Raw genomic sequence first — 12,684 nt, 5'->3', positions numbered from 1 at the left:
CATAAAGCCCTTGCCAGTGCTACACTGCACTATTCAGTGTCAGGCCCTCTCAGTTAAGATTCTCTACAGTTATATTTTCACCAGTCATTTGTCCTTCAGTTGCATGATATGGCAAGGAAAAGCAAGAAGTAAATTTTCATTTCCTCCTGGCCCCTGTGTTCTTCTCCAAACTTAGACATTAGCCTTTACCCTACACAAATTCAATTGGTTTTCTGAATTCCAAATATCCCAATGTCCTGCTTTCAGCCTGTCCTGATGCCCCTTGAAGGCTAAAATTAATCATTTTGTGACCTAGCTAATACTCATTTTACTCTTGGCATTCCCTAAACACCATCCACCTCATTAGGTCTCTACTTCTTCACCTAAACTCTCTCTCTCTCTCTCTCTCTCTCTCTCTCTCTCTGTCTCTCTCTGTCTCTCTCTGTCTCTCTCTCTCTCTCTCTCTCTCTCTCTCTCTCTCTCTCTCTCTGTGTGTGTGTGTGTGTGTGTGTGTGTGTGTGTGTGTGTGTGATTTTGGACTGGTCCCAAGCTGAATTTATTATCATGGTAACTGCAGTGTAGTACCTGAGATAATGTGTATTACAACTTCATCATCATTCTTTTTACTGAGGGTTGTCTTGACTACCCCCTGCATATCACATTTAGCAAAAGCTTCTTTAAACCATTTAGTTATTCAGTAGGTACTATTTTTCTTTCTTTTAAAGAATTGTATACTCTGCTTTTATATAGTTAAATATGATCACATCTCTATGCTATTTCCATTCAACTCACTTCCATATCCTTCCCTATGTAAGTTTCTCACCATTTCATGGCAAGTAGAAGGTCACTTAATATTGGCCATATGTGCATGTGTATGGGCACAAACACTGTAACATGGGAAAATACCAATGACTACAGTCTCAGATGAGAAGCATTCTTCCTCTCCAGGAGTGGTCTACATCCAACAGCTCCTCAATAAGAGGTAAAAATATTCTCCACTAGGGTTTTGGAAGACTTGGTCTTATGTAGGGTTTACACACAAAACAGCAACCATTATGAGTTCATGAATGTGATCACCATGTCACATCCAGTACACAGTGTTTCACAGCACTGCTCCCCATGCTCCACCTTTTATATTCTTTTTGCCTCCTTTTCCTCTGTGTTTATTCAGCCTAGGAGAAACATGAATGATACTAGAAATTCATGTGTCAAACAGTAGAATAAAGATTGATGGGGGAGGAACACTGCCTATTTTGATCATTTTAGAACCTAGATTATGTATTTGGTGTTCTCACTTCTGTTTTTAGATTTTGGAACTGGAAAGAAAACCCGAGGAATGGAAGACATCTTGTGTTAGAAACAAAGAGTACCAAAGGCAGAGTAATACTGAAAGCAAAAGTGAGGTGTGCTGAAATAAAGGGGATGAGTAGTGAGGAAACAAGATAATTTAAGAAAATGTTAACAACTGAAAAAAAGCAAGGTCATCCTAAAACTTAAGCAAAATCCCAGGATATGCTCATTATATTAATTGGATGAAATAAAAACCAGGCTAAAACAACATAAAAGCAGTCATGAGTTGCCTGGTGTAAACATGAAGAAGATAATGGTAGAAAGCTTAAATGAATCAAAGAGAGAACATAAGGATGCAGAAAGTGAGTTTGATGAAAATAGAAATATGTAACTGCAAAGTGGTAGTGAGACAATGAAAAGCCTTGTCTCATTTTTAAGTCTACTGTTGTCTGCAAACAGCATTGTCTCAGAAATAATTAAAACTGAGAAAATTCCCAAGTGTTTAAACAGAAAAAGGGGAAATGATAGAGGAAGGTCATTGGTTAAGTAATAAAGAAACTGCTTGGCCTCATAGGTTAAAACATAGGTGGGAGGAGTAAACAGAACAGAATGCTGGAAGGAAGAGGAAGTGAGCTCAGAGACGCCATGCTCCCCTCTCCCGGGCAGACACGATAGATCTGCTTTCTGAGGCAGAAGCATGAAGCTCAGACCCAGGATGGATGTAGGCTAGAATCTTTCCTGGTAAGACTAATGCTACACAGATTATTAGAGATGGGTTGATCGGGATATGAGAATTAGCCTGTAAGGGCTAGAGTTAATGGGCCAAGCAGTGTTTAAATGAATACAATTTGTGTGTTGTTATTTCTGGTGTAAAGCTAGCCATGCGGGAGCCAGGCTATGAGAAGAGGCCTGCAGCTCCTACTACAACACCCAAGTATTCCCACAACAGACAAGGAGTTCTACAAATATCACATTGCAGGTCTGACCCTATCTAAGAGACAGATCAGGGAGTAGAAATGTCCAGTACAGACAACGGGAAAAGATAAGCTTGTGTATAGAAACAGAGATATGTGTGGAACTCCTTACTTATACATTTATGCAGAGGAGACATATATCATGGAAATAAAGCAAGTTCTGTGAGGTTGCACAAAAGAGAACAATAGGTGATGAATCCTTAACCAGGAAAGGATGAATACTGAACTACAATACTGTGTCAATTTCTATAAATGTCATCATTGTCTTTGATGACTGTTATCTGCTTTGAGAGATTCCTTCAACTGAGATCCAACTCCAGTGCTTCCTATAGCAGGAAGACATGAAAATAAGTTGTCTCTGTGCCCATGAATACCAACACTACCCTGATCCTGCAGCTCTAGCAAAGGAGCCCATCCATGAATTCCCAGGTCCTTCCATTCAGTGATTAGCACTAAAAACAGACCACTCACAATGGACTTGAGGTTTAGTTCACTTTTTCTTGTCTTTATTTTAAAAGGTAATTTATAGAGATGAGACAGTGTTTCATATGTGTGCATGAGAATGAAAAATGGATTTTGGTCAATTTTATGATCAGATTTCTCTGCCCTCTCAGGTGTCTAGTGAGAGGTGCAGTTGGTGGAGTCTTGAGGATTCTTAGTAAAGCCTGAGAAGCTCCTGAGACTCTGGATGCACCTTCAGTAACTATAACATGAACAGGGTTCTGCCCAGACATGGGTAAGGGGCTGGAGCGGTTTTCATGCATTAGTGGTGGTAGTAGTTCCATCTACTATGCTGATGCCATGAAGATCTGATTCACCATCTCCAGTGATAAGGACAAGAACACTCTCTACCTGGAAATAGGCAGTCTGGGGACACAGCCATGTATTACCGTGCAAAGTACACAGTTACTGAATGCTACTATGAGCTCAGGTGCAAACCTCCCTGCAGGTTCCTAAGGACCAGCAGGGGGCACTAAGTTCACACAGAGCTCTGGGTCACAGTAGAGCCTATTGGAGAGGCAGTGATATTGGAGAGGCAGTGAAGTCCAGACACATCTTTGATGTGCTGATTCTCCATATCACAATTAGGAATTCTTTCTACAGTAGTGGTGTGTAGTAATCCTTAAAGTGTCCAAATGTTTATTTAAATTTCTGTTTTTCAGTTTGATAAGTGTTTTTGTATTAATTTTATTCATGTTTATTTTATAAAATTGTATTTATATATGTATGTATTTGTTATACTGTTTTCTCTCTCTCTCTCCCTTCCCTTAACCCTGCCCTCGTATATATGTGTATTTGTATACATTTTGATATGTGATTCATTCACCTGTCAATCAGCACCTTATTTTAATGACAAGTTGTATCAAATGACCCTGTTGCTGGAGGCTGTTTGTTTATTTCCCAGCCTCCCAGACTCCCAAAATAATCACTATCAAGAATATTGGTAGCTACCTCTTATATCTTTAGTTAACCCATTTCTATTTATGTTATATTTTACCAAGATGCTCATGGCAAGGTTCTGACAGGTGGCTCATGTCTTTCTCTTCTGACAGATACATGGAGTTTCACTCACACTGCCTACTCTCTCTCTCTCTCTCTCTCTCTCTCTCTATATATATATATATATATATATATATATATATATATATATATATATATCGTCTAGCCTGGCTATATTTTGTTAAGCCATTGGCTGAAAGCACCTTATTTATTAACCAATAAAAGCAACACATAGACAGAAGGACTTCCTGCAATGGCTTGGAGATCACAAATGGTTAGACTAGTTTTAGTGAGTCCCAGTCATTACGCTGTCTCCATATCCCATGAATGGGAAAACTTATTGGCTGACACACAGCTCTTTCTTTAGCCTTGAAGACTTGAGCTCATAATTTAGATCCCAGTTGAAGGCTTTGCTTCACAAGAACCCAAACTGCAGAGCTATTTCCATTGCCCCATTTAAGTTGCTTTTTAAATATAGGTTGTACTCAGACATGAACAAAATGAAAACTGTCATAAAGGGTGAAATGATTCTGTGGTGAACAACATCAGACCTTAAAGAGACTAAAGAGACATGAGATTGTAAACCATAGACTCAGTGCAGTTCAGAGCCACATGTGAGTCTGGACCTCTGAATGTCTCCATTCACCATCCACCATCCACACAGAAACATGTATGCATAACTCAAAATACTGTATTTCCTGGTAGTCGTGGTGCACATCTTTGATTTCATCACTAAGAAGGCAGAAGCAGGTTGATCATTTGAGTTCAAGGTCAGCCTGGACTGCAGAGTCAGATCCAGGATAGCTAGGATTATTACATAGAAAAATTCTGTCTTGAAAAAAATATTTATTTAACAAACTACCAATCTAGTGCTGTGAGTTAATTTGAAGGAAGTGTTCTTGTGTGGTATATATGATGTTTTGATTAAAAAGAAACATTCCAAGTATTAATTCCTCATTTTAATTAATAAATACGGTGTCTGAATCATCACTACTCCCTCTTAAAGGTTAGTACCTATTTCTCATCAAAAAGAACTGTCTCATTTTTCTTCTCAAGAAAAACTCATTTTAATCACTTCTCTGAGATTTCAATCCACAGGACAACACATAGCTCAGGGATCACAGGGTCATTCAGAGTGGATGCAGGAGAAAGAGGGTACTGGGTTGTATCAATATTATCAAGCTATATTATGAATGAACATGATATTTAAAATAGAATAAATTCTAATAAACACGAATGACATTCAAATAACGTATTGACATACATATATTTCTTTGCTCTAGTATATATGTCTTTCTATAGATTTTCTCTTTTGTTATGTCTGTCTGTCTGTGTCTATGCATGAGATTTTATGTTTGCTTAAGAGAGCCATATTTTCTCATACTGTGTTAATAGATTACCTTACAGAAGTTACCACAGCATCCTCTGAACACAGATCCCAGCTCAGGTGTCAGGTGCCCAGGGAGACTTGGAGTTGGGTATTGATTTCACAGTCAGGGCCTCCTGTTCCTTTATAAAGGCTCTAAACACAACCCAGATCGACTTTCTGCCTAAGATCCAAAGTGACAATCAGAACACCAATGACTGAGAGCACAACTCAGTAGCCCCTGCCTTCCTCAGTTCAGTGTGTTGCAGACAATGTGTTTTCATGTGCACAGTACATTCTTATTTTTTACTATTTCAAGCAGTGTGTGGTGTTGAATATAATTAGGGAGATTCCTGAATGCTCTGAAAGTCTTTACAGTACATAATGATTTCATCATTTCATGTACTCTAGATTCTGGATGAGTGCCACAAGCTGGAAAGGAAGGTTCTTTCCTCATTTTATTTCTTTGATTTTATTTGAACTTCCTACTCCACATTCAGAATATTGATCATATCCATTTTTATTCTGTGTTACACACATTCGTAAGTGCTTGATATCAAATAGAAGTGGGGGGCTGGTGTTTGTCTTGAATGATGTAATCAACAATTTATTTTCTGATGAAAATGTGATATTTTAAAGGATATGAGGGCTAGGCTAGCCCTGAGTTATAGTACTTGCATTTCATCTACAAGGTATTAAATTCAAGAATAAAAGTTCAAATTAAAAAAAATCAGAATTGGCCGGGCGGTGGTGGTGCATGCCTTTAATCCCAGCACTCGGGAGGCAGAGGCAGGCGGATCTCTGTGAGTTTGAGACCAGCCTGGTCTACAAGAGCTAGTTCCAAGACAGGCTCCAAAACCACAGAGAAACCCTGTCTCGAAAAACCAAAAAAAAAAATCAGAATTGTATACATAGAAATATTATTTACCACATTAATAGACTTAAAATAGGAAATCTTGTGGCTGGAGAAGGAATGATAGCTCCTAGAGTAGAAAGGGCAGATGAAAGTTTTCTTTTTTTTCCTTTTTTTAATTTATTTATTTATTAAGGATTTCTGCCTCCTCCCCGCCACGGCCTCCCATTCCCCCCCCTCCCCCTATCAAGTCCCTATCCCTCATCAGCTTAAAGAGCAATCAGGGTTCCCTGACCTGTGGGAAGTCCAAGGACCACCCACCTCCATCCAGGTTTAGTAAGGTGAGCATCCAAACTGCCTAGGCTCCCCCAAAGCCAGTACGTGCAGTAGGATCAAAAACCCATTGCCATTGTTCTTGAGTTCTCAGTAGTCCTCATTGTCCGCTATGTTCAGCAAGTCCGGTTTTATCCCAGGCTTTTTCAGACCCAGGCCAGCTGGCCTTGATGAATTCCCAATAGAACATCCCCATTGTCTCAGTGTGTGGGTGCACCCCTCGCGGTCCTGAGTTCCTTGCTCGTGCTCCCTCTCCTTCTGCTCTTGATTTGGACCTTGAGATTTCTGTCTGGTGCTTCCATGTGGGTCTCTGTCTCTGTCTCCTTTCATCACCTGATGAAGGTTAATATTCAGGAGTATGCCTATATGTTTGTCTTGGGATTCACCTTCTTATTTAGCTTCTCTAGGATAGCGAATTATAAGTTCAATGTCCTTTATTTATGGCTAGAAACCAAGTATGAGTGAGTACATCCCATGTTCCTCTTTTTGGGTCTGGGTTACCTCACTCAGGATAGTGTTTTCTATTTCCATCCATTTGTACACAAAATTCAAGAAGTCCTTGTTTTTTACTGCTGAGTAATACTCTAATATGTATATATTCTATACTTTCTTCATCCATTCTTCCATTGAAGGGCATCTAGGTTGTTTCCAGGTTCTGGCTATTACAAACATAGCTGCTATGAACATAGTTGAGCACATACTTTTGTTGTATGAAAGTTTTCACGTGGTATTAAGAATACAGAGCTATTCTTGCTTCCAATAAAAATCAGCTCTGCCTAGGACTGCAGCATTCTTGACTTGCTTCTAAATAACTATAAATGATGAGCTCAACACATGGAAAGGGAAATGATCAAAAGAATGGAAACATTAATTATCACAGTGTATGATTGCACATGGGTGTAGAGGCCACAAGTCGATTCTGATTGTGTTCCTCAGTTGACATCTACCTTATTTTTTGAGGGTCTCACACTAAACCTGAAGTTCAGGAGGGTCAGATAGAATGGTTGGATGGCAAGATCCAGAGAAGCTCTTTTACTACCTTACCAGTTCTGAGACTATAAGGATAAATCATTACAACCAGCTTCAGAGTTAAGTGCTGAAAATCAAGCTAAAACACATATTCTGTGAGGCAGGCACCTTACTACTGAACCATCTCCTCAGCCCTGTATTGTAGCACTATTCATTGTAAACATTAAAAAAAAATGCTGCAAACTATAAAACTAGCATATATATCATATAATAATTTTTAAGAGAACAAGTATTGTCAATTCTGTACTTTTAAACTGTTTATTGTCAATATGAAAGTGAATGCTATGTGTCTGGCCCCAAACATGTCTCTAAAAATAAGCCTGTTATAGAGATCGGCAAGTTGTGAAATAGAAAGATATGAGAAGAGTTGAGGAAAGAACATAATGATCAGAATTCATTATATGAAAAAATTACTTCAATTTTTGAAGAACTCTGTATGAGATGGTTGGGAATGAGCACCTTTGATTCTGTCTCTGGGGAGATAGTGGCAAGAGAATCCCTCATGGTTCAATATCAGCTTGGGCTACATAATCAGCCCAAGCCAACCATAGTGGCCTTGTGTAAAAGACAGGAAGAACAGTCCCTCTGCTTGTAAATAAATATTTCTACATGTGGATGTGATAGTGGTGGAGGTGTTTGAGGTGGTGCTGGTGGTGGTGGTGGTGGTGTGTGTGTGTGTGTGTGTAATTACATCATGAAATGTTACCGTTGTAGTGTAATTTATTTGTGACTGTGTCTGTAAGTGTGACTCTGTGTGTGTGTGAATGTGTGTTGTGAAGTGTGGCTGTACCTAACAGTGTAACTGTATATGTGACTATGGTTGCAGTTGTGCATACTGTCATCATCCCCACCCCCATTTTCTCATCAGAAACATTTTAAACTGTCCCAGTCTGTTACCTATTGATATGGTTAGCTATATAGAAAGGAAAGTGTTTGTTTAATCTTAAATATTACAGACGATCAGGGTGAAAATTAGGACGCAAAATCACCTTCCTAGACCTGGATGGAGGGGGGAGGACCTTGGACTTCCCACAGGGCAGGAATCCTTGACTGCTCTTAGGTCTGGAGAGAGAGGGAGAGAGGGAGTGGGGAGAGTAATAGGGAAATGAGAAAGGGGAGGAAGTGGAAATTTTTAATAAATTAATTAATTAATTAAAAAAAAGAAACCAAAAAGTGAGGACTGAATCAGAGATCAAAAAAAAAAAAAAAAAAACTCAACTGATGCCTTTAATCCCAGCACTCAAGAGGCAGAACAAGGTGAATCTCTGTAAGTTTGAGGCCAGCCTGATCTACAAGAGCTAGTTCAAGGACAGGACCCAAAGGTACAGAGAAACCCTGTCTTGAAAAATCAAAAATAAATAGGTAAATAAATAAGCAAATAAATAGATAAATAAACTCAATTCGTAGGCTTGTTTTCCATGGTTGTGCAGTCTGCTTCCTTATAAAATGCAGGAACACCTGAACACGGACGGCAACACCTACATCTGTCTGGCCCCTCCTGCATCAGTCATTGATCAAGAAAATGATATCAGTCTTGTCTGAAGACCAATCTAATGGGGTATTTTTTCCAAATAAGGTCCCTTTTTTATGATAGCCCTAGACTATATCATATAAAAAGAATCTGACCACCACACAAGTGGACAGGCTGGTACTGTTAAATCTACATGACCCATTAAGTGAGTATCCATCTATCCACTTTACATAATTAAACAAATAACTGAAAAAACCCTTAAGAATAAGGATACACCTCTCAAATAGAAGATAATAATGAATAATGTGTGACTTTACCATGAATGAATTCCCTTTGCAAATGCTGTTTTCCCAGTGACTTCATTCTTGAGAATCTCATGGAAAAAGAAAAACCCAAGGAGTAAGAGAGTATGGAATATGGACACAAACTCTCTGTGGGAGTTTGAATGAAATTGGCACAGATAATATCAAAGGGAGTGACACCATTAATATGTGAAGCACTGCTGGAGTGGGCATGGCCTGGTTGGAGGAAATGTGTCACTATGGAAGGTAGGCTTTGAGGTTTTCTGTGCTCAGGGTGCTGCCCAGTCTGTCAGGTGACTTCTTGTTCCTTACAAGATGTTGGACTCTCTGGTATTCCTCCAGCACCATGACTTCCTGCATGCAGCCATTCTTCCTGCCATGATGAGAATGGTCTGAACTTCTGGAGCTGCAGGAAAGTCCCCTAAATTATATGGTTTCCTTATAACACTTGTGGTCATGGTGTCTTTTCACAGAAATGGAAACCTAACTTAGACAATATCTCTGAAGTAACTAAAGACAAAAAAAATATTTGAATAAGTGGATTTATACCTAGTTCCCCAATATAGTATAAGAAATGTGCATTTATTTCTGAGATACTCCTTTCCAGATTATTGTAAACACAATGAAAATATCAAACAAACCGAAGATGAAACATACTAAGCATCATGTATGAAAAATATCTTTTTATAATCCTGAAGCATTCAAAGATGCAGGGAACATTGAACTCATACTGTACATGATGATCACTGTTTTGACAGGTTGGCTGTCTCCCTAATGTGAAGAGCAGTTTTACCACAGCAAATCACAGTAGAAAGTGAAAAGACTATGCATAAAGAAATAATGAATACAAATTGTGACGTCTCTAATGCCATGTTAGACAGACATTTCCTGATCTTAAATGAACAGGTAAGTTCCATGTGTACACTTCTCTTCCCTAGTAATTTGAATTAACAAGACACAGGAAAAAAACACTAGAAACTCTTATTTTCTATACCTTACCTATCATTAAAGTCATAGGGTTTCCCATGTCCATATCTGCCTTCCAGTCCACTTCTTGTCATCACTTAATGTTCTCTGTCTTGTTATTACATCAGTGAACATAACCCTCAAACCTGGCTGTATGATTTTTCTTTTTCTGAATGTTATAAGTAGCTCAGCTTTCCATAACTTACCAAAGCAACAATCATATTTAGGAACCTGTGATTGGCTGCTTGCAGAGGAGAGTGACAAATATAGATATTAAAGTACAAGGATAGACTAACTTAAATCAGGAGGAATGAAAACTAGTGTCCTGAAAGGATGTTCCTAAGTGAGAAGGTGAAATCTGAACCTAATAAGATAGGACACAAATCAGTCCCACAGATTTCCTTACAGATAAACATGGGAAATCACATGCATGAAATGTGTGTGAGCTACTTCTTCACAAGTTATTTCCTGAGAATTTATAAGAATGAGAAAACTCCACAGACACCAAGACAAAGAATTTTAAGTAGTTCCTTAAACAGGATTTCTGATCACCAAAAATACCAATACCACTTAAATTCTCTACTGGAAGTTAAAGAGATACATAAATCCATTGAGAACTTGGTATCCTCCTCTGCCTGAACTGAATGAATTTGAATCAAGTTAATGTAAACACTTCCATGGTTTGCTTATAAGGCTTGTATTGTATGACTAAATACTTCCTGTTTTTCTGGGATTGGAAATCCAGAAAGAATTACAGAAATATTCCTGATGTTCAATATTGAGTACCTCTAAGTTGTACAAAGCAAATCTCATTTTCTTGGAGGTAAAATTGGAAACATTGCCTGTGCTTCCTCTTTTGCTCTCTGGAACCTCCCCCAATGCAAAGCAGACCTCAAGCTCAGGATGAAATCCAAGGCCAAGCTAAGAGGCCCCATCTCCTTCTGACTAGATCCTCCAACACAGTATGGCTGTCCTGGGGCTGTTCCTCTTTCTGGTGACATTTACAAGCTGTAAGTGCTTCAGGGTTTCAGGAAAGGAACTCAGGTTGTTCATCTATGGGTTATATGACTGATGGTGATGTTGCTTTTCCTTAGGTGCCCTGTCCCAGATAGAGCTGAAGGAGTCAGGACCTGACCTGGTGCAACCATCACAGACCCTGTCGCTCACCTGCACTGTCTCTGGATTCTCATTAACCAGCAGTGCTGTAAGCTGGATCCGCCAGCCTCCAGGAAAGGGTCTGGAGTGGATGGGAGGAATAGCATATAATGGAAATACATATTATAATTCAGCTCTTCAGTCCCGAATCAGCATCACCAGGGACACCTCCAAGAGCCAAGTTTTCTTAAAATTGAACAGTCTGAAAACTGAAGACACAGCCATGTATTTCTGTGCCACAGACACAGTGAGAGAACTCCAGTGTGAGCCTGTGCAAAAACCTCCATATGGAGACTCTCACGACCAGCAGGGGGCGTTGGGGACCAACAGGGTCTCCCAAGAGCAGTATGGGGTTGCTTAATAAGATAAGAAGTTCTAGACTATGCTGCATGGAAATATGTTTCAATATTGGAATCTGTGTTTTTCTCTTCCAAACACAAATAAGAAAAAAATTCTCTAGAGGCCTCTCTTTACTGTCATAGTCTAATAAACTTCCTATTTGTTCAAATACTATAACAAATAGCTTTTCCCACAGGCACTGTAAGCTAACAATCTGCTTCTTCCTATTAGACAAAATGACATATAACTTTGTATGTTTTACATACACATGAACATATACATACATGTTCACACATTTTCTTAATACATTTTAAAGGAGTCAGCAGTTATGACACTTTTTGGATGTTAGGTTCAGTTATAAGCTAGAGAACTCTAAAAGAGCTGTAGTTTGTCCTCTTTGTTTTTGCACCTGTGATAAAGAAACCACAGCTTCCCTAATTTAATGTTGTTTTCTCACAACATCCTTGTAATTGAAATACCCATTGTTTTCTTCTACACCAAGAGGGTCCCATAAAAGGATAGAATTGATTATTGCTTTTTATAGATCCCATTTCATGCATTTGCATTTTGGTAAAAATTAACGTTGACATCAGACTCATAAGCAGTGGTTCCTCAGGCTAAATAAATAGTTATTGATTGGGGGTCTATCTAACTTTAAAACTGGTTTTCTCCGTATATGAAAACAGGATGTGTTCTTATTAACTTTGGTCAACTTCTATATAACTCATTATCTGGGATAATCCTTCCCAACTAACAGATTAATTTTCTCACTCTACACTGACCAAACCATGATCAGACTTCCCTAATTTTACTTTTCCTAAGATGAGCTTCTTAAGTTGCACATGATAAGGGGTCATCTTGTCCTCTTGATACAACTTTATTACTGATACAAAGCCCTTCATATTCGTTCAGATTGGATTAATATTTCAACAGTTGAGAACTGAGCTGCAGAGTTTTGATCCTGGCACCAGGAGAACTATCATTGGGGTGAGTGAGTGCGGCGGCAGCGGGGAACAGGGAACTCAGACGTTCCTCATCCCTCCTACACTTCCTGGTCATCCTGCAGGGGCTATACTGCCCAATACCTCCTCTCTCTTCCTATCCCACCCAGCTTACATCCAGGGCCC

The 12,684-nt window shown here is 39.1% G+C and overlaps 1 gene segment (V, D, J or C); it reads left to right on the top strand.

The window, feature by feature from the left end:
- Positions 1-11,027: 11,027 nt before the first annotated feature.
- LOC121438500 lies at positions 11,028-11,579 on the top strand. The segment is given in 2 exon segments: positions 11,028-11,073; positions 11,158-11,579. Coding segments are annotated over 2 exon segments (468 nt in total).
- Positions 11,580-12,684: the final 1,105 nt, after the last annotated feature.

This window comes from Microtus oregoni, unplaced genomic scaffold (genome assembly GCF_018167655.1).
Source record: "Microtus oregoni isolate MIOR12 unplaced genomic scaffold, Mior012 000056F_ref0000123, whole genome shotgun sequence".
Lineage (NCBI taxonomy): Eukaryota > Metazoa > Chordata > Mammalia > Rodentia > Cricetidae > Microtus > Microtus oregoni.
This window is presented reverse-complemented; position numbering and strand designations above follow the sequence as displayed.